The sequence below is a fragment of the Pseudorca crassidens genome, chromosome 8, assembly GCF_039906515.1.
Source record: "Pseudorca crassidens isolate mPseCra1 chromosome 8, mPseCra1.hap1, whole genome shotgun sequence".
Lineage (NCBI taxonomy): Eukaryota > Metazoa > Chordata > Mammalia > Artiodactyla > Delphinidae > Pseudorca > Pseudorca crassidens.
Window position 1 is genome coordinate 99630135 of NC_090303.1, and position 23347 is coordinate 99653481.

The following is a 23347-nucleotide window of genomic DNA, read 5'->3' on the forward strand; positions in this document are numbered from 1 at the left end:
CTATGTTTTCTTCTAAGAGTTTTATAATTTTAGTTCTGAAATTTAGGTCTTTGATCCATTTTGAGTTAACTTTTGTATATATGGTGTGAAATTGGGGTCCAACTTCATTCCTTTGCATGTGGAGTCCAGTTATTATTGTGATATAATTCACATATTATACAATTTACCCATTTAAAGTGTACAATTCAATAGCTTTTGGTATATTACATTATTAATCTTTTAAAAATGGTAATAAAATATATATAACATACATTTGCCATTTTAAACATTTTTAAGTGTTTAATTCAGTGGCATTAGTCACACTCAGAATACTGTGTAACCATTACCACTATCTATTTCCAAAACTTTTTCATCATCCCAAATAGAAGTTTTCACCATAGGCAATAACTCCGCATTCCTCTCTCCCCAGTCCCTCGTAAGCTCTAATCTACTTTCTCTCTCTATGAATTTGTCTACTCTAGGTAACTCATGAAATGGAATCATACAACGTTTGTCCTTTTGTATCTGGTTTATTTCACTTACCATAATGTTCATCTATGTTGTAACATGTATCAGTACTTCATTACTTTTTATGGTTGGAAAATATTCCAGTGTATGTACCACATTTTATTTGTCCATGGACGAATATTTGGGTTGTTTCTACTTTTTGGCCAATATGAATAATGCTGCTATACACATCAGCACACAAGTGCTGATGAACGCTTGCTTTCAGTTCCTTTAGATATATACCTAGGAGTGGAATTGCTGGATCATATGATAATTGTATGTTTAGCTTTTTTTTTTAATAGATCTTTATTGAACTATCATTACTTCACAATACTCTGTTAGCTTCTGTTGCACAACAAAGCCGATCAGCCATACGCATACACGTCCCCATATCCCCTCCCTCTTGAGCCTCCCTCTCATCCTCCCTATCCCACCCCTCTAGGTCATCGCAAAGCACCAAGCCAATCTCCCTGTGCTACACTGCTGCTTCCCACCAGCCAACTGTTTTGCATTTGGTAGTGTATGTATGTCAATGCTACTCTCACTTTGCCCCAGCTTCGCCTTCCCAACCCATGTCCTCAAGTCCATTTTCTATGTCTATCTCTTTATTCCTGCCCTGAAACTAGGTTCATCAGTACCTTTTTTTTTTTTTTTAGATACCATATATATGCATTAGCATACGGTATTTGTTTTTCTCTTTCTGACTTACTTCACTCTGTATGACAGACTCTAGGTCCATCCACCTCACTACAAATGACTCAATTTCGTTTCTTTCTATGGCTGAGTAATATTCCATTGTATGTGTGTTCCACATCTTCTTTATCCATCCATCTGTCGATGGACATTTAGGTTGGTTCCACGTCCTGGCTATTGTAAATAGTGCTGCAATGAACCTTATGGTACATGTCCCTTTTTGAATTATGGTTTTCTCAGGGTATATGCCCAGTAGTGGCATTGCTGGGTCATATGGTAGCTCTATTTTTAGTTTTTTAAGGAACCTCCATACTGTTTTCCATAGTGGTTGTATCAATTTACATTCCCACCAACAGTGCAAGAGGGTTCCCTTTTCGCCGCACCCTTTCCAGCATTTATTCTTTCTAGATTTTTTGATAAAGGCCATTCTGACTGGCATGAGGTGACACCTCATTGTATTTCTGATTTGCATTTCTCTAATAATTAATGATGTTGAGCATATTTTCAAGTGCCTCTTGGCCATCTGTATGTCTTCCTTGGTGAAATGTCTATTTAGGTCTTCCACCCATTTTTTAACTGGATTGTTTGGTTTTTTGATATTGAGCTCCATGAAGTGTTTGTGTATTTTGGAGATTAATCCTTTGTCTATTGTTTCATTTGCAAATATTTTCTCCCATTCTGAGGGTTGTCTTTTTGTCTTGTTTATGGTTTCCTTTGCTGTGCAAAAAGCTTTTAAGTTTAATTAAATCCCATTTGTTTATCTTTGTTTTTATTTCTGTAACTCTAGGAGGTGGGTCAAAAAAGATCTTGCTGTGGTTTATGTCAAAGGGTGTTTTTCCTGTGTTTTCCTCTAGGAGTTTTATAGTATCTCGTCTTACATTTAAGTCTTTAATCCATTTTGAGTTTATTTTTGTGTATGGTGTTAGGTAGTGTTCTAATTTCATTCTTTTACATGTAGCTGTCCAGTTTTCCCAGCAACACTTATTGAAGAGGCTGTCTTTTCTCTGTTGTATGTTTTTGCCTCCTTTGTCATAAATTAGGTGCCCATATGTGCATGGGTTTATCTCTGGGCATTCTGTCTTTCACCATTGATCTATATTTCTGTCTTTATGCCAGTACCATACTGTCTTAATTACTGTAGCTTTGTGGTATAGTTTGAAGTTGGGGAACCTGATTCCTCCAACTCTGTTTTTCTTTCTCAAGATTGCTTTGGCTATTTGGGGTCTTTTGTGTTTCCATACGAATTGTAAAATTTTTTGTTCTAATTCTGTGAAGAATGCCATTGGTAGTTTGATAGGGATTGCAATGAATCTATAGATTGCTTTGGGTGGTATAGTCATCTTCACAGTATTGATTCTTCCAATCCAAGAATGTGGTATATTTCTCCATCTGTTTATGTCATCTTTTATTTCTTTCATCAGTGTTTTATAGTTTTCTGAGTACAAGTCTTTCACCTCCTTAGGCAGGTTTATTCCTAGGTATATTATTCTTTTTGTTGCAGTGGTAAATGGGAGTGTTTCCTTAATTTCTCTTTCTGATTTTTCATTGTTGGTGTATAGGAATACCAGAGCTTTCTGTGCATTAGTTTTGTATCCTGCAACCTTACCAAATTCATTGATTAGTCCTAGTAGTTTTCTGGTGGCATCTTTAGCATTTTCTATGTATATTACTATGTCATCAGCAAACAGTGACAGCTTTACTTCTTCTTTTCCAATTTGTATTCCTTTTATTTCTTTTTCTTCTCTGATTGCTGTGGCTAGGACTTCCAAAACTATGTTGAATAAGAGTGGTGAGAGTGGGCAACCTTGTCTTGTTCCTGTTCTTAGTGGAAATGCTTTCAGTTTTTCACCATTGAGTATGATGCTTGCTGTGGGTTTGTCATATATGACCTTTATTATGTTGAGGTAGGTTCCCCCTATTCCTACTTTCTGGAGAGTTTTTATCATAAATTGGTGTTGAATTTTTTCAAAAGCTTTTTCTGCATCTACTGAGATGACCATATGGTTTTTATTCCTAATTTGTTAATGTGGTGTATCACATTGATTGATTTGCCTATATTGAAGAGTCCTTGCATCCCTGGGATAAATCCCACTTGATCTTGGTGTATGATCCTTTTAATGTGCTGTTAGATTCTGTTTGCTAGTATTTTGTTCAGGCTTTTTGCATCTATGTTCATCAGTGATATTGGTCTATAATTTTCTTTTTTTGTGATATCTTTTTCTGGTTTTGGTATCAGGGTGATGGTGGCCTCATAAAATGAATTTGGGAGTGTTCTCCCTCTGCAATTTTTTGGAAGAGTTTGAGAAGGATCGGTGTTAGCTCTTCTCTAAATGTTTGATAGAACTCACCTATGAAGCCATCTGATCCTGAACTTTTCTTTGTTGGAAGATTTTTAATTATGGTTTCAATTTCATTACTTGTGATAAGTCTGTTTATATTTTCTAATTCTTCCTGATACAGTCTTGGAAAATTGTACCTTTCCAAGAATTTGTCCATTTCTTTGTGGTTGTCCATTTTATTGGCATATAGTTGTTTGTAGTAGTCTGTTATAATCCTTTGTATTTCTGCAGTGTCAGTTCTGATTTCTCCTTTTTCATTTCTAATTTTATTGATTTGCATCCTCTCCCTTTTTTTCTTGATGAGTCTGGCTAAGGGTTTATCAATTTTGTTTATCTTCTCAAAGAACCAGCTTTTAGTTTTATTGATCTTTGATATTGTTTTCTTTGTTTCTATTTCATTTATTTCTGCTCTGATCTTTATGATTTCTTTCCTTCTACTGACTTTGGGTTTTCTTTGTTCTTCTTTCTCTAGTTATTTTAAGTGTAGGGTTAGATTGTTTATATGAGATTTTCCTTGTTTTTTGAGGTGAGATTGTATTGCTATAAACTTCCCTCTTAGAACTGCTTTTGCTGCGTCCCATAGGTTTTAGGTCATCATGATTTCATTGTCATTTGTTTCTATGTATTTTTTTATTTCTTCTTTGGTTTTTTCAGTGATCTCTTGGTTATTTAGTAGCACACTGTTTAGCCTCCATGTATTTGTGTTTTTTACAGTTTTTTTCCTGTAATTGATTTCCAGTCTCATGGCGTTGTGGTCGGAAGAGATGCTTGATACGATTTAAATTTTCTGAGGCTTGATTTGTGACCCAAGATGTGATCTATCCTGGAGAATGTTCCATGTGCACTTGAGAAGAAAGTGTATTCTGCCACTTTTGGGTGGAATGTTCTATAAATATCAATTAGACCTATCTGATCTATTGTGTCATTTAAAGCTTGTGTTTCCTTATTTATTTTCCGTTTGGATGATCTGTCCCTTGGTGTAAGTGGGGTGTTAAACTCCCCTACTATTATTGTGTTACTGTCTATTTCTTCTTTCATGGTTGTTAGCATTTGCCTTATGTATTGAGGTGCTCCTATGTTGGGTGCATAAATATTTATAATTGTTATATCTTCTTCTTGGATTGATCCTTTGATCATTATATAGTGTCCCTCCTTATCTCTTGTAACAGTCTTTATTTTAAAGTCTATTTTATCTGATATGAGAATTGCTACTCCAGCTTTCTTTTGATTTCCATTTGCATGGAATATCTTTTTCCATCCCTTCACTTTCAGTCTGTATGTGTCCCTAGGTCTGAAGTGGGTCTCTTGTAGACAGCATACATATGGGTCTTGTTTTTGTATCCATTCAACCAGTCTGTGTCTTTTGGTTGGGGCATTTAATCCATTTACATTCAAGGTTATTATTGATATATATGTTCCTATTACCATTCTCTTAATTGTTTTGGGTTTGTTTTTGTGGGTCTTTCTCTTCTGTTGTGTTTCCTGCTTAGAGAAGTTTCTTTAGCATTTGTTGTAAAGCTGGTTTGGTGGTGCTGAATTCTCTTAGCTTTTGCTTCTCTGAAAAGCTTTTGACTTCTCCATCAAATCTGAATGAGATCCTTGCTGGGTAGAGTAATCATGGTTGTATCACTTTAAGTATATCCTGCCACTCCCTTCTGGCCTGCAGAGTTTTCCACTGAAAAATCAGCTGATAACCTTATGGGCATTCCTTTATATGTTACTTTTTGTTTTTCTCTTGCTGCTTTTAATATTTTTTCTTTGAATTTAATTTTTGTTAGTTTGATTAATATGTATCTTGGTGTGTTTTTCCTAGGGTTTATCCTGTATGGGACTCTCTTTGCTATTTCCTTTTCCATGTTAGGGAAGTTTTCAATTATAATCTCTTCAGATATTTTCTCAGACCCTTTCTTTTTCTCTTCTTCTTCTGGGACCCCTGTAATTCGAATGTTGGTGTGTTTAGTGTTGTCCCAGAGGTCTCTGTGATTGTCTTCAATTCTTTTCATTCTTTTTTCTTTATTCTGCTCCTTGGCGGTTATTTCCACCATTTTGTCTTCCAGGTCACTTATTCGTTCTTCTGCCTCTGTTATTCTGTTATTGATTCCTCCTAGTGTATTTTTCATTTCAGTTATTATGTTGTTCATCTTGTTTGTTTGTTCTTTGGTTCTTCTAGATCTTTGTTAAACATTTCTTGTATTTTCCCAATCCGTGCCACCATTCTATTTCTGAGATTCTGGATCATCTTTACTATCATTACTCTGAATTCTTTTTCAGGTAGACTGCCTATTTCCTCTTCATTTATTTGGTCTTGTAGGTTTTTATCTTACTCCTTCATCTGTGACATATTTTTTTGCTGCCTCATTTTTTTTTTTTTTTTTTTTTACGAGTGTGATTGTGTTCCTGTCTTACTGGTTGTTTGGTCTGAGGCTTCCAACACTGGGGTTTATAGGCTGTTGGGTAGAGCTGGGTCTTGATGCTGAGATGAGGAACTCCATGAGGCCTCACTCCAATGACTGTTCCCTGGGGTCTGAGGTTCTCTGTTATTCCAGTGGTTCAGACTCGGAGCTCCCACTGCAGGAGCTTCAGCCTGACCCTGGTGTCGTGAACTGAGATCCCACAAGCCACCTGGGGTGGCAATAAAAAAATAAATAAATAACAAAATAACAAATAAAATTAGGCTAGTAAACTAACACATATTTTAGGAAGAATATAAAAATAAAAATATAGATGAATCAACAACCAGAAGGTACAACAGTATCACAATAGTGAAAAAGAGGAGGAGGGGGAAAAAAAGGGGGAACAGGAAGGCCTTGGCTGTCGAGAGTGGGGCCTAAGCAAGGGCAAGGCTTGGGTGGTGGGTGGGGCCAATGCTCAGGACCCACAGGGCTGGAAAAGGCCCTGGGGGCTGTGGAGGGTGGGGCTTAGGCCCAAGGAACAGAAGGGGCCCAGGTGTGACCCCCACTCCTGGTCTCAGAGGGCAAGGGACCAGCCTGGGAGCTCAGCAGTCTCCCCAGCCCGAGTGTGCGGGGCAATCGCCCTCCGCTCCTCTCCCACTCCTCCCAGAGGGCCCCTCCCGCCTGCCTCTCCTGATCTCCCTGGCTTCCCTCCTATGCCCCCAAGTACCCATATGGCCTGGAGGGGGGATTGGAGGGCAGGGGACCGGCCTGGGCTCAGCGGGCCCCCCAGCCTGAGTGGATAGGCGATCGCCCTCTCCTCTCCCGCTCTTCCCGGAGAGTCCCTCCTACCTGCGTCTCCTGATCTCCCCGGCCTCAGGGGCGCCGATCCTGTCTGGCCTCCACTTTTCCTCCCCCGCATCGGTTCCCCTACGTCCTACTGGTTCACTTTGGGGTTCCTCCCATCTCCTTGTATGGGGTTCCTCCCATCTCCAGAATACACAACAACCCTAGTTGTGGGGAGACGCTAACTCCGCATCCTCCCACACTGCCATCTTGACTCTGCCTCTTGTATTTTTTTTTTAATGCTTTACTACTGCTCTTCCTCCCTATCTGCTCAATGAGACAGGCAAGAAATTTAAGGCTAAAGAATTCAAATCTCTTTTTAATATTCCATTCTTATGAATATCTTTTAAATCAGCTTATTGTACTTAAGTACCTGCCTTGAAGCTTCCTCTCTTAATTTTTCACATTCTGTAAAGGCAGTCAAAATTATAATCTGACAGTAATGTTTTAAAGCACAGTTAGCACTGTTCATGATTTCACAAGTGTTACCCTAATGGTGATAACCATTCTCTCTGTACCGTTTGGGCCCATAGGGAATTGTATCTGGAATACTGGGTTTCTCTTCTTACGATGTTGGTTCAGAGTTCTTAGTTTATCACATTGCTCAGCTGATGCTATCATCATGTGGAATTATCTTTGTCAGGTAAAATGCCTCACATGCTCACTTTTGAAGCCAGACAAGTGCAGTCGGGAGCCTTTAGACATCTGTGGGCCTCCCCAGACAGCCCACCAACCACAGAGAAAACAACTGGGCTAAATCAGTTGGTCGCCTTAATGATGGTGATGACTCGATAAAGCCAGTGTAGACCCCTTCTTCCTCATCAGAGGCACTTCAGCTTAGTGCCTTGCAAGTGGTTTCTGGAGCCAATTCCTGGCTCCACTGCTTCTTGGTCATGGGACCTCAGCCAAGTGTTTAGCCTCCCAAATGGGATGAATACACCAACCTCACAAGGTCCACAGGAGGATGAAATGAGCTAATCCATGAAAAGGACTTAAAACAGTGCCTGACTTGTAGGAAGTGCTATTAATATTATTTCCTAAACAGCTTGCTCCCCAAACTTGAATTTCATGTCAATTTACCTTTTGTGCTCTATGGTAGAAGGAAAACGCTTCTGGGCTGATTCCACCAGAGCAAACACTTGCTTTTCTGGGCCCCAGAGAGTTTTATATGTGAGGAAAGTATAGTCCAAGTAATGAGTAATTTCATGTAGTCCTAAAATTTAGAGCTTTACCACGCATCCATCACGTATGTGACGGTTGGGGGTCTTTGTTGTGCAATGTCCCTCACCTGGCGGCAGGTACGGGGTAGGCTCAGAGCTAGCTGCCCGAGGAGGGCCGCCCCCTCGCCCCGCCTGGCACACGGACAGAAGAGGCAAGGATTAGACTGTCTTTTGCTTTCCTGATGAAGTCTTCCTAGAATGTAGCAAAGGGCAGGCAAAGGCCTTTAGAAGTGGAATAAAACAGTCATGGTTTCTATTCTTCGGGGGTAAGGAGGTGTATTTTTACTCACCCTGTCCCAATTTCTGACCATCTTACTATATCTGTAAGATTAGGAGGAACAGCTGCCCCTGGGCCTGCTGTTACAGAGTGTGTGTGTTCTTCCCTTTTTTTTCCCAACCTGAAGTTGGAGGAAGGGAAAGGGCAGGTGCACCAGTGCTGAGCTCTCAGCTTGCTTCCCAGGTTGAAGACAGAGATGATGGGCAGGGAGGCTGTCTGTGTGTGGAACTGTCCGAGTGTGTTTGGGGGCCTGGGATGCACGTGCCTTCCCTGTGGGCTCTGCAGCGTCGGCCAAGCTATTTAACAGGCATGTCCACGGGAGAAGGATCCCCCACCATCAGTTCCTGCAGCAACATGTCTGCCTGTCCCTGCTGGCGGGAGGCGGGGAGGAGAGCTGATCTGTGGCTGATGGGGCAAAGGAAACATGGTCTGTCAGCGTAAAGGGGATGACCAGACAAACAGGATGTGTGCAAGGGAAACAAGCAGGAACACGCTTCCAGGAGACACTAGATCAGAGCTGGAATAGCAGCACACTTTAGTGTTATCATGTAGCATGTCAAGTGAGAAAAAACATGCACAACCAAAAAGTTGAGAATTATGTTTTATGCAGTGGACATACTGAGGACTTAAGCCCGGGAGACAGACTCTCAAATAGCTCTGAGGGACAGCTCCGAAGAGGTTAGGGAGGGGCCTGGATGTATGGGAGTTTTTGCAACCAAAACAAGTAGTTGGTACATCAAAGGATTACTATTAATTAAAGAATAACCAGACATCTCAAGTTAATGAAGTTAGCAATTTTTTATGTATGGGAAAATTCCAGAGTCTGGCCTCACGGAGATCATTTCTTTGATAGGCACCTTAACTATCTAGGGCCAGTATCCTGTTTGCTCCATCCTGAATCTCCTCAGGGTGCACTGTGGGGGTGGGCGTGGCTGATGGCTCGATGGCAGCAACATCCTTTGACAGGTGACATTCTTTGTCCACAGTGTCATTTGGGTCCCAGAAGAAAAGTGTATTGAATACAGTCTTTGCCTATGCGACACAAATCTGGTCCTGAGACTTAATATCTAAAGTCTCTTTTGGAACTCCCCTGGTGGCACAGTGGTTAAGATCCGCCTGCCAGTGCAGGGGACACGGGTTTGAGCCCTGGTCCGGGAAGATCCCACATGCCGCAGAGCAGCTAAGCCCATGTGCCACACTGCTGAGCCTGCGCTCTAGAGCCCATGAGCCACAACTACTGAGCTCGTGTGCCATAACTACTGAAGCCCGCACACCTAGAGCCTGTGCTCCGCGACAAGAGAAGTCACCGCAATGAGAAGCCCGCGCACCGCAACGAAGAGTAGCCCAAAGAGAAGAAGGGCGAACCAGGTGTCCTGACAGAGAGTGCCGTGTGGATGAGCAAAGACACGTCCCCCTCAAGCATCAGGAATCCGTGTGCCTAGAATGTTGAGTTGGAAAAGTGGTTCCATGAGGAAAGAGGCAGGAGAGAAATTCGTCTCAAGGGAAGCCTTCCTCCCCATGTTAAGGAGTTCAGATTTTATAACAGAGGCTATCCTGGAGTATTTTTCATGTTCTTTTCTAGCTCTTATTATTCTCCTCGGGTCATCTCAGGTCACATCCATACCTTCCGCTAATGTTTGTATCAATAACTTCAAGAGAACCAGAGGGAGGCTGTCAGTCTCTAGGCATCTGTGTTTCTCTGCAGTTCTGTGGCCAAGAACGCAAAGCTCTCTTTGGAGCGGGAACTCCGCTGTGTGCCACCATCCATGTTACCTGAAGCAGAAGAGCAAAGAGTTTTGTAGTGTCATGAATACCAAACAGAATAATGACAAAATTGCCACTGTAATTTTTTTGTTACCAAATATATCTGGCAGATTTATATTATTGATGTTTAAGGGTCAGGAGATTTCTGTGTTTATCCAAAGGAGATGAGAGATATGACCCACTCACCCGAATGTCTAGTCGTTATCGCCATACATCCTCTAGGCACCTCAGATTCAATGTGTCCAAACAAAACAAGTCTGTCTCCCCGATCCCCGAAGAAAAGGCTCTTCCTCCCTTAGGCCCTACGTAAGCTAAACCGTCTGAAAGCTGGCATTTCCTCACCAGCTTACCTGTCTGTGTCTTCCTAGCCCTTGAAAGCCAGCACAGGGAAGATTATTGACTTTGGAATTAACCCTACCTGGGTGTTAATACCAACTAGGCCACTTACAAGCTCCGAAGCTTTTGACTTTTTAGAAGGATGTGGACCAAATAGAGTCCAGAGAAAGGTAAATACAATGTCAAAAGACCTAGAAACTGCGCCCCAGAGGCGCAGTGAAGGTGCAAGCCTTTATCCTTGGAAAACAGCTCTCAGTCTTTGAAGGGGGGTTGACGTCAGGGAATTATGTGTATTGATAACCAAATCTTACTGTGTCCTATGAGTGTGTGAGTTACAACATGGAAGCTGCCCCATAATTTCAGGCAGTTCACTATAAACAGGGTCGTAACTAAAACCACATCCATGCTTCAGATTAGTATTTTGACTATATAAACCAAACTCTTCAATGAGGCATGGGAAGTTCTCATTAATAACAATTTTCATCTTTTTTATTGTTTACTGTATATCCCCAGCACTTAGAATAGCGCCTGACATGTGGTAGGCATTCTGCAAAGGCTTGTTGAAATAGGGAGAGAAATAGAAAATTTATTAGGCAGTTAATATTCTTCTCAACACTTATAAGATATTATCCTCTTACAAATTCGTGAAGTGTACAGTGTTTTACTAGAGCCATGTAAAATATTCATGTAAAGAAATGATTACTTTTTAAAACAAAAACACTAATTTGAAAAGATACATGCACCCCAATATTTATGGCAGCATTATTTACGATAGCCAAGATATGGAAGCAACCTAACTGTCCATCAACAGATGAATGGATTAAGAAGATGTGGTACCTGTATATACAATGGAATACTACTCAGCCGTAAAAAGGAATGAAATTTTGCCATTTACAGCATGGATGGACTTGGAGGGCATTATGCTAAGTGAAATAAGTCAGAGAAAGACAAATACTGCATGATATCACTTACATGTGGAATCTAAAAAATACAACAAACTAATGACTATAACAGAAACGAAGCAGACTCACAGATAGAGAGTGGTAACAAACTAGTGGTTACGAGTGGGGAGAGGGAGGGGGAGAGGGGCAAGATAGGGGTAGGGGGCCAAGAGGTAATGGAGTATAACCTTTAAGAATTGTGAATCACTATATTGTACACCTATAACTTATATAATATTGTACATCAGCTATACTTCAATTTTAAAAAATATTTTTTAATGATTACTTTTTAAACTAATGCTGTAAGCTGTAAAAAGCTCATTGGCGAGTATATCCAGTGCCACCAGTTATGAAAGGGATAAAAGTGGGTTGGAAGCAGATTTCAGCCAAACTTAAGGAAAAGTATTCTAATACATAAACTTGTCTGTCAGTGGAACCAAAGCAAGCCAGCTCAGGTAGTTCTAAGATTTGTTAATACTCCTCCCAAAGAGGTACGCTGTTCATCTGGGACTTGTACAAAGGCAAACAGCAGACACTGAAGTGGCTGTGATTCTTGTGGGAAACAACAGCAGAATGGGTTTAGATGAAATGGAGATCTCATTTGGGAAAACAGGCTGTTGAAGGGTTGTGTGAAAAACTAGGTATCAAATTATCTGGGATAAATGATATATATGTCTTTTCATTTCTTCCTCTACAGCCAGTGCTGATTTTCCGTATAACCCAGGACAAGGCCAAGCTATAAGAAATGGAGTCAACAGAAACTCGGCCATCATCGGAGGTAGGTGCCTTACAGGACAGGCTTTCCTGTAACTTCTCATCTGTGGGGAGTAGTCACTTTCAATAAAACCGTAGTCTTCTTTATCCATTCATCCGATGATGGACACTTAGGTTGTTTCCATCTCCGGGCTATTGTAAATAGAGCTGCAATGAACATTTTGGTACATGACTCTTTTTGAATTATGGTTTTCTCAGGGTATATGCCCAGTAGTGGGATAGCTAGTGGGAAGCAGCCGCATAGCACAGGGAGATCAGCTCGGTGCTTTGTGACCTCCTGGAGGGGTGGGATAGGGAGGGTGGGAGGGAGGGAGACGCAAGCGGGAAGAGATATGGGAATATATGTATATATATAACTGATTCATTTTGTTGTGAAGCTGAAACTAACATACCATTGTAAAGCAATTATACTCCAATAAAGATGTTAAAAAAAAAAAAAACCGTAGTCTAGGGGAAAAGGGGTTATCTGGATTTGTACTTTATTCATTTTGCCGTTTAAATATGACTGAAGGTTGAGAAGTACACATTGTGGAGAAAGTGTGGTCAATGTAACCTGGCTACTTTTTATGCTGACTTATAAAAAAAAAAAGAACAGTAGTAGGGAGCTAGCCAGCATCAGAATATGCAAGCAGGCAGTCATGGCGACAGCCAGAGCATTTCTTTATGCCCTCCAGTCTTTTCCACTCTCATCCCCTTGCATCCCAAATGGTCCATAATAGCTTACTACAAAATCAGGAAGGACTCTGCCAGTCTGGTTTCAGTTATCTTAATAAAAATTATCAGAAAATTAATAAGCAGTGACTTCCCTGGTGGTCCAGTGGGTAAGACTCCGTGCTCCCAATGCAGGTGGCAGGGGTTTGATCCCTGGTTGGGGAACTAGATCCCGCGTGCATGCTGTAACTAAGAGTTCACATGCCGCAACTAAAAGTCCGCATGCCGCAGCTAAGAAGTCCACATGCTGCAACTAAGACCCGGTGTAGCCAAAATAAATAAATAAATAAATATTTTTTTAAAAAGAAAATTAATAAGCCAGAGCATCTAAAATATTCCAGTCTTTTCTTCTCACCAGAATACCTGCAGAATAATTCGACTCTCCTAGTATAGTTCCTCGTGTTTGGATCAGTATCAATAACCCTGTTGCCTGTTGCCTTCTTTTCTCCCTGCTTCTTCTGCCTTATTTCATAAAAATGTTTCCTGCCTCTCTAAGTATGGATAATATCGTAAGCTTATCAAGGGTTTTAAACTCAGCCAATCAACTCAGCTCATTCAGTAGGTTTATTTTCCACAGGAAGAAAGTAAACACCTATATGTATATATGTGACTGTGAAATTAGAATACATTCAAAATGGTGCTCAAAGCACATTGTTCAAAGTTCTGGTATAATCCTTATCCTCATTGTTTTTGCTTTTTTAAGACCAACTTTACTGAAGTATAATGTGCACTTATTTAAGTGTAGCACGTCAGTGACTTTTGACAGACACATACGCCCATAACCACAGCTACAGTCAAGACACAGAACATTTCCATCCACTGAAAGTTCTCTTGTGCCCCCTTTGTAATTCATCCTTCCCTCTTCCCCACTTGCTTTTGTCACATAGAGTACTTTTGCCTCTTTTAGGGTTTCATATGAATGGAATCACATAGTATGTAATCTGTTGTACCTTCTGTCACTCAACATAACGTTTTTGTTTTTTTAATTAATTAATTTATTTTTGGCTGCATTGGGTCTTCATTGCTGCGTGTGGGCTTTCTCTAGCTGTGGCGAGCGGGGACCACTCTTCATTGTGGTGCGCGGGCTTCTCATTGCGGTGGCTTCTCTTGTGGAGCTCAGGCTCTAGGCGCGCAGGCTTCAGTAGTTGTGGCTTGCAGGCTCTAGAGCGCAGGCTTAGTAGTTGTGGCACACGGGCTAGTTGCTCCACGGCATGTGGGATCTTCCCAGGCCAGGGCTCAAACCCGTGTCCCCTGCATTGGCAGGCGGATTCTCAACCACTGCACCACCAGGGAAGTCCTGACATAACATTTTTGAGATCTATCCACATTGCTGTATGTACCAGTGGTCTGTTAATTTTTATTGCCAAGTTATATTCCATTGTATGAAGGTATTATAATTTGTTTTATCTACTCACCTGTTGACAGGTGTTTGGTTTGTTTCCAGATTTGGGCTATTTTGAAGATAAAGCTGCTATGAATATTCTTGTCCAAGTCTTGTGTGAACAAAAGTTTTTGTTTCTCTTTGGTAATCCCTAGGAGTGCAATTGCTGGATTATAGAAAGAAGATATTTAACTTTATAAGAAATTCCCATATAGTTTTCCAAAATGGTTGAACCATTTTACACTCCCATAAGCAATATTTGAGAGATCAAGTTGCTTCACAATCTTACCAACACTTGGTATTGTCATTCTTTTTCATTGTACCCATCTAGTAGATGAGTAATGGTAACTCGTTGTGGTTTTAATGTGTAGTTATCTGATGACTAGTAATGTCAAGCATCTTCTCATGTGCTTATTGCCACTTGCAAATCTTTTGTGAAGTGTCTGTTTAAATCTTTCCCATCTTTTTTTTCTTTTTTTTTTTTACATCTTTATTGGAGTATAATTGCTTTACAATGGTGTGTTAGTTTCTGCTTTATAACAAAGTGAATCAGTTATACATATACATATGTTCCCATATCTCTTCCCTCTTGCGTCTCCCTCCCTCCAACCCTCCCTATCCCACCCCTCTAGGTGGTCACAAAGCACCGAGCTGATCTCCCTGTGCTATGAGACTGCTTCCCACTAGCTATCTACCTTATGTTTGGTAGTGTATATATGTCTATGCCTCTCTCTCGCTTTGTCACAGCTTACCCTTCCCCCTCCCCATATCCTCAAGTCCATTCTCCAGTAGGTCTGTGTCTTTATTCCTGTCTTACTCCTAGGTTCTTCATGATATATTTTTTTTCTTAAATTCCATATATATGTGTTAGCATACGGTATTTATCTTTCTCTTTCTGACTTACTTCACTCTGTATGACAGTCTCTAGGTCTATCCACCTCATTACAAATAGCTCAATTTCGTTTCTTTTTATCCCATCTTTTAATTAGACTTTTTTGACTTCCTGCTATTGAGTTGTAAGAGTTCTTCTTACATTCTGGATACAACTCCTTTCTCAGACATATGTATTGTGAATATTTTCTCCTAGTCTGTGACTTGCCTTTTCATTTTCTTAGTGGTATTTTTTTGAAAAGCAGGAGATTTTAATTTTGATAAAGTCCAATTTTTCTAACCTTTTTATAGTTTGTGATTTTTTAATTCTTTCTAAAAAATCTGCCTACCCCAAGGTTGTGAAGATCTTCTCCTGTGTTTTCTCCTAGAAGTTTTTTAGTTTTCATTTTTATTTTTCAGTCTATAATCACTTTGAGTTCACACCTATATATAGTATGAGTTAAAAGTCAAAGTTATTATTTGCCAAATGAATATCTAGTTATTCCAAGATGGCTTCTTGAAAAGTCTCTATTTTTTTCCAATTTAATTTCCATGGCACTTTTGTCAAAAATCAGTTGGCTGCATATGTGTATGTCTTTTTTCCGGGTTTTCTATTCCGTTTTGTTGATCTATGTCTTTCTTTGGCCAATACCATGCTTATTTTATTGTTGTATCTTTATAGTAAGTCTTGAAATAAGCAGTGTAACTGCTACAATCATTTCTCTTTTTTTTTCAAAATCATTTTTACTCTTCTGAGTCCTTTGCACTGCCATATAAAATTCAGAATCAGCTTATACATTTCTACCAAAAAAAAGTTCGCTCTGATTTTCATTAGGATTGCATTAGATCTATAAATGAACATCTTAACAATATTGACCTTGAAGTATGGTATATTCATCCATTTATTCAGGTTTCCTTTAGTTTCTCTCAGCAAGGTTTTATGATTTTCAGTGTACAGTCTAGAACATCTGTGTTCAATTTGTTCTGTTATAAATGGCATTATTTTATTACTTTCATTTCCAAGTGTTTCTTGCTAATATGTAAAAATACAAATTTCACTTTGCTAAATTTATTGTTAGTTCTAACAACCTTTTTCTGTATATTCCTTAGAATTTTCTTCATAGACAATCCCATCACCTGAGAATAGTGTTCTTACTTCTTCCCAATCTGTACACTTTTTTATTTCTTTTTCTTGCTTTATTGCACTGTCTAGGGCTTTCAGTACAATCATGGATAAAGGTGTTGAGACCTGACAGTCTTGCCTTAGGGGGAATGTGTTTAATCTTTCACTATTAAATACAATATTAGCTGTAGATTTCTCAGAGATGCCCTTTATCGGGTTGAAAAGTGTCTTTCTCTTGATAGTTTCCTGACAGGCTTCATGATGAATGGGTATTGAAGTTTGTCGTATGCTTTTGTGCATCTGTTAAGATGATCATATGGTTTTTCTCCTTTATTTGTTTAATGTGGTAAATTACACTGCTTAATTTTTTAATATTAAATCAATCTTACATTCCTAGAATTAACACCACTTTGTCATAATATATTATTTTCTACCTACTGCTGGGTTCGATGCTAAAATTTTATTAAGAAGGTATATGGCTCCATCATTTTCTTTTCCTATAATGTGTTTGTCTGGTTTTAGTGTCAGTGTAATGCTGGCCTCATAAAATGAGTTGAGTGGTATATCCTTCTCCTCCATTTCCAAACATATGTGTAGGATTGGTATTGCTTCCGTAGATCAAGTTTGTTAATAGCGTTTTTGAGGTCTTCTAAATTCTTACTGATTTTCTGTTTAATTGTTCTATCATTACTAAGAGAAGAATGTTGAAATCTCCAAATATAATTGTGATTTGGTCTAAATCTCCTTTCAGTTCTGTTAGTTTTTGTTGTTGCTGTTGACTGAAAAAAAATGCACAGCCTAGATGTTGAGAATTACGTCTTATTCAGTGGACAAAACTGAGGACTTAAGCTCAGGACACAGCATCTCAGATAACTCTGAGGGGCTGCTTCAAAGAGACAGGGGGGAGCCAGGATACAGAGGAGTTTTTGCAACAAAGACCAGGTAGTCGGAACATCAAAAGATTACTATTCATTAAAGAAAAACAGACATCTCAAGTTAAGGAATTTAGCGCTTTTCCATTTATGGGGAGATGCAAGAGTCTGGGCTCACTGAAATCATTCCTTCGACAGGCACCTCAGCTCTCTGAGGCCAGTATCCTGCACTTTCTCACCCTGAGTTCCCTCAGGGCTCCCCACCTGGGGCAGCTCTAGTGGCTGACTGCTGCAACATCCTTTGTTTACTGGTATGGCAGGCAGCGTTGTTAGCCCACATTGTTGTTGTCGTTTTGGGGTTCTGTGTCTCGAATGGGAGAGGGCAGCACTTGAGGGAACGATGGTGAAGCAGGGGAAAAGTGTTGGCGTGATATACAGGATTTGGTTAACCTCTAGTCCCTCTGCTGTCTCCACCAGGGGTCATTGCCGTGGTAATCTTCACCATCCTCTGCACCTTGGTCTTCCTTATCCGGTACATGTTCCGTCACAAGGGCACCTACCACACCAACGAGGCCAAGGGAGCAGAGTCGGCAGAGAGCGCGGACGCCGCCATCATGAGCAACGACCCCAACTTCACAGAGACCATTGACGAAAGCAAAAAGGAATGGCTCATTTGAGGGGCGGCTCTTTGGTGATGGGATGAGGGCAGGGGGAGTGACTGGGGAGGAGGGCAAGGGACAGAAGCACCCTACTTCGTACTCCTGAGCACATCCTACAAATATTAGCACAAGTTGGGGGAGGCAAGTGACAGAAAACTCCTGAGACTGACGGCCACAAGAAATACTTTCTGATATTTCTTTATAGCTGAGTTTCCCCTTCTGTATCAAAACAAAATAATACAAAAAATGCTTTTAGAGTTTAAGCAGTGGTTGAAACTTGTAGGTACTACCTGTCTTATTTTGTGTGTGTTTAGAGGTGTTCTAAAAACCCATGGTAACAGGGCAAGCTTCCTACATTTTTCAGAGCCCTTAGAATGGGGATATTTTTTCTTGAGAAAAGCTGATGCGCAGTATACATGACTTCCAGCGTTTTCTTCCTTTTACATAGAGTCAGCCTCTAACGGGCTACTGTAGTAACTAGTTCGTGTTCACGTAATATTTCTTTCGGTGTCCTGTGAATTGGAAAAGGAGAGATGGGGCAGAGAGAACCTATGATTTGACAGTTCTCAAAGAGACCTCAGTCTGTGCAGCTCTCTGAGAGTTCCCACCAGAAACAGCTGGAGGAAGAGGGGGTGTGGCCCCTCTTGTGTGACAACGTGATCAGTACAACCGAGAGCAGCTCTCAGAACCGAGGAAGCAGTTTCCTGTTGGGATCGTTGGTTTTATATTTCATCAGAGTCTGCAAGATAATACTGTTCCACGTCTGCAGTCTTAGCCCCATCCAGTGTCTGTAACTATCAGCTACGATACCTGGTGACCAGCTGTTACAAAAAAATTTTCCCTCTGCTTTACCTACAACATATTGGGTTAGCTTGTATGTGTGTGTAAGCACCTCAGTGGGGAATTAGAGCCAGATGTTAAGACTTGTCTGCTCTGTTTCTTTTATAGTTGGTAGCAAGAGTATGGATACTTCCTAGTAAATGCATAAATTATGTTGGTCTTCTTATTTTGCTTTAAATCTCTAGTCTTTAAGCCCCGGGACAAGATCCTAGCAGACAGTGTCCTCTGAATGGATGAACCAAAATAAAGCCAAGTTGTGACTGGTAGTTTTGTTATTGCTGTTACTCTGGAATCATGTGGAAAACGCTGCCGTATTTTAACTCATCTACTTCCATGTATTGTTCCATCCTAAACAGACACGCTGCCATGATTCAGGGGCCTTCTTTGGCAGATCCATTTGAATCTCAGGTTCATCACAACCTGGTAACTGATGATTGCCTCTCAGAGAATGGACATGTCTGGTCAAGCAGACCTCAGTTTAATCAGGAACCTTCATCAACTAATTCCAGCAAGTAACTATTTATTTAAAAATAATCGACTGTGTGTGTAGGCAGGTGGGACAATGCTCCTACTGGAGGATCCAAAAAATAATTTCATTTATTTATTTTAAAAGAAGGTGACACAAAAGTCATTTCTAGAATGACTACCATTTATGAACCTTATAGTTCAGGCTGTTATACTTAATAAGTACCTCAAAATTTTTTTTTAGACTCCAGCATTTTGAGGAATTAAATAGCCCTTTTTTCTTTCTCCCCCTGGAAGGAGGTGAGATGAGGGTAAAAAGGTACTGATGTTACTGTTCTGTTGGCCTGCCTGGAGAAAATGGAAATTCTAGCTCATTGGGGTTATATACTCAGGGTACTCGGGATGCCTGACTTATTGGAGGACCTCAGTTTCTTGAGTGATGGAAAATGTTATCCAGAGCTGCACATGGCACCAGTGCCTGACAAAAGGAGACAGTGGACCAGTTAATTCACATTCAAGTGAAGGTCATAAAACAAAAGAGAATCCTAGCGCCCTTTTACAGTTGCTGACCTCGGGCACTGTCATAACCACCCTTTATTTAAAAAGGTCTTGATCATCCTTCCATAAAATGCATTTACCATGAAAAGCATTTATTAATGACCAAATATTAGAACAACATAACATTTACAAATGACATATTGAAAATAAAGGTTATTTATTTGACCAAGATGACTACCATTAAGGGATTCATTTATATATTTTCAAAATGAAAGAGCAAATTTTAAGCATTATGTTTTAAAATGTTTCTGATTTCTTAATACCTGTTTGATAGGTATTACTTTTGCACTTAACAAATAGCACCAGGTGGAAATTTATTATTTATTGCATTTACCATGAGAGCTTTATTCTTTATACATTGTCTGAGCACTTTCCCTTTCTTTCCAAAATGATTAAGAAATTAAAACAGTCAAACATAGCCCCTTATACTGAAATGTTCTCACCTTTTCTCTTCTCTGTCTTCTTTTCTTTTTCCTGCCATAAAAAGTGAAAAATAAAACCTAACACTTCTCCCCAGATTTTCAAACCTAGGGCACCGGGGTGACCGCGGGGACCCGTGTTTCTCCCACCTCAGCATCGTTTGAGATTTACAGACGCATGACACGGCCTCTGCCCTGAAGGCGGTTACAGCCCAGGCAACAGACAGGACACAGAAAAAGTGGATGAGGTATTAGTAATGAAGTAAAGGGCCGAATACGTGCTGGACATCTTCTCTTTGGGACTGCAGTCTTCACCCAAGTTCCTAAAGTTATTTGTGAAGGCCACATACAGTACCTTCTTAAATGCTAAATAATTTTGTTTTATGTGCAGAAAAGAAGACAGCTCTTTTTTCCAGCTCCCCTGGCAGCCATGACATTATGACCCAAGCTCAGGGCCCAGTCCTGCTTTGTCAGTCATATCCTGCAAAAGCCTGGTGTCTTATAACCCGATACCTTACCAATCAAGCACAAAGAGGCTAGTGGTAGTCCCTTTAAATAATAAAAGAATCAGAACAAAAACAAAAAGTTTTCTTTAAGAGGTGGTTTTCAAGTTGCAGGAGAAGCTGACAGTTGATTTCGGGTTGTTTGTGCAGGAAACATCCTCCGTGTATAAAGCAAGCATCTCTGTTTTGAGTTGCTAGGATTGGGGTCTTCAAATGAATGCAAAATCAGTCCCCATCTGCGCTCTCAATGTACTCCCTTGAGCTCAAGGATGCTAGCTCAGGAGGTAAGAGGTTATATTCTTAAGTTCTTCTCTGGCCCTTCATAGTATATAAGACAACATTTCCCTTGTGGCTTTCAAACATCTGCTCAAAAAAGAAAAGAAAAAAAAAAGGTGTGAGAGAGAGACCTGTTGTGTGGGAGATTTTATTGAGGATCTGGGGATAAGAGTTTGAGAGCCTTTATTGGAAAATTTCCTGTTGCTCCGTGTTTGACAAATCAGCATCCTTTACTAAGGGGAGCAGGATTTCAGAGGCACAGGAAAGAGAGTTGGCGTGAGCCCGAGAGTGGATCTTAACGTTGTCGTTGAACATCTGTGGGGCAGCCACCAGATGGCACTGAGAGCTGGGCACAAAGACACAGACCATAGAAAGCTCCAAAGGAAGAGCTAACAGCTACCGTTAGGAAAATGCAGTGTCAGTGTAGTGTCGGGATGAAACTATCAGTTCCTTCTATAACAGGATCTGTACTTTTCTGTTCTTCCACACGTTCTTTTTCGCCCGGTCCTTTCTCTTTTGGTATAAACGTTTTCATGGTCCCTTGATGTCTCACACCTCCAAACTAATGATTAGCACCTGACTGGAACCTCTTAATATATTTTTTTTCCTTTTCACCATCCTGCCAAGCAGTTTTCAAAAAGAAAGGCAACAATTAGTAAATTGAATTCCGATGAGCCAGCCAAAAATAGGTCTAACTTGCTAGTCCCACCTCATCCTGAAATAGATGAGAAACAAATAGTGTTTCTAAGTGATCTGGGCTAAAACCCGATAGGTGCCGTTTCTAAAATGATGTTTTGGTGAGAGGTGATCCCTAGAGCTGACCCTTTCTCCCTCCCTGACGTGCTCTGTAACCTTGGCCAGCTCGCTGAACGTCTGTTCCTTTTCGCCCCATGTGTAAGGCAGAGCTGTTTTATCCACTTCCTGAGACAATGGTGCGGTGCCGTGGATTCTTGGCTGTGGATACTTTGAAACCCAAATATAAAGGCCAAAGTCAGTCGACCTACGGGAAGACTTAGTTTCCAGCTCGTGCTTGTAAGTCACATCCAAAGAAACCACGCATCCATGTCCAGGAGTGTAGAGACGTGAAGCAGTGCTGTACAATTACTAGATTATAAGTCAGGTAGACAGCCAGGGAGCTAATCCGTCAACACTGGGAGATGCAACACAGCCAAAGGCCAGAGAAATCAAAACGCCACATGTATAAAACCCTAAGTTCCCACCTGGGTGTGACTTGTCGCTTACACACGCCCCAGTGTGATTATAAATAAGACAACATTGAGAAGCAAATGCGACTGTTTCACGTAGCGCCATGGCCCTGTGCCTACACTACACACACCCTGCATGATGATGTTGGAAACTTTAAATTTATTTCACAGCAGTAGTTTTTGGATACAAGTCGTTCGTGAAACTCATTATCCATGAAACAGGGAAGCCGTGTTGAAAAGTTGGTTATCTCCCATGGAGCAAAGACTAGCAAAAGGTAGCAAAGATACCTGGGCACACGGGTATTAATACCCAGCAGGCACTTACGAGTTTATTTTCCAGATGAAAATGTGCTTTAAGAGCAGGTCTACTTAGAGGGGCTGCACCACTTTCCGAGTCTCAATTTTTTTTCAGCAACTGCTGGACCCTGAGATGGTCATGGAAACGTGGAGACGCCTCCCATCTGGTAGGCCAAGGAACAGTTCTCAGTGTCACTGATTCTACTTTTTGTCTTGTCAGGTTTCTTTTTGTTTGTTTGTTTTTTCAGTGAGCATGGTGAACTGCAGAGGTTAGGGTTGTGAAAAGCTGGGCTAATATTCTTTCTGTAAAGTCAATTAGGCTTCCATCCCTGTGAAATAACACGAAATTTTGCTCTCTGAAAGCAACAGCATGTAAACTAGAATGAAAGAAGGAAATCATGTATGTATGCCTATTATTCTTTGTGAATGTCTTTCATTTAACTAAAATTATATTAGAAACTGGATTGATAAATAAAAAAGTCCAAAATAGTTTTAATTATCCTAAAAGCGATTCTTTGTGTTTTGTTCCACCTGATTCTCTTAGAAGCTATTTTCAACCTTCAGCAAAGAAAGTTTCAGGCACTGAAGTGCACATCTCTTTGGAATATAATCTTTCCGAAAGCTGTGGCGAACTGGTCGCTCCGCAAAGACAGGTCTCGTATGAGTGCATCCATCGTTAACCTCCATTTGCCGCAAGCTCCTCCCTGCACCCCATTTTTCTTTAAGTGGCTTAATGGATATTGGCTTCAGGTTTTGGATTAGTTTACACACAGCTTGGTAAATTATGGTTGGAGCTCCATGATGTCCAGAGTATATTCTGAGCCCAATTTAGGATGAGGGAGTAACGCCGGGTAATGGACAAATAGATCCAGGCCAGTGAACTAGGTAACAGGAATTTACAACGTGTCTGGAGATGCAGATCTTTCTAAATGCACTCCTGTGCATTAAGGGCTGCAGTTCTTAGTTCTTAGTCCCATTTTCTAGTCTTCAGTTACCATTGGGAAGCCATTTCCTGCTAATCAACTTTCAGTGAAGCATTGAAATGTACTCCAAATAAGTGTGAATTCCAGTGAAAAGCCCAACCTCTCTGTGCTTCAGCGAT

The 23347-nt window shown here is 40.5% G+C and overlaps 1 protein-coding gene across 3 annotated transcripts in view; it reads left to right on the forward strand.

Moving 5' to 3' along the window:
* Positions 1 to 21844, forward strand: part of CNTNAP2 (contactin associated protein 2) — a 2029937-nt gene extending 2008093 nt beyond the window's left edge. For all 3 annotated transcript variants that reach the window (XM_067747291.1, XM_067747290.1, XM_067747289.1), the window contains 2 exons: positions 11990 to 12070; positions 17501 to 21844. In XM_067747291.1, coding sequence (XP_067603392.1) covers positions 11990 to 12070; positions 17501 to 17700 — 281 coding nt within the window. In that variant the 3' untranslated portion in view covers positions 17701 to 21844. The remainder of the gene's footprint in view (positions 1 to 11989; positions 12071 to 17500) is intronic.
* The last annotated feature ends 1503 nt before the right edge of the window (positions 21845 to 23347 follow it).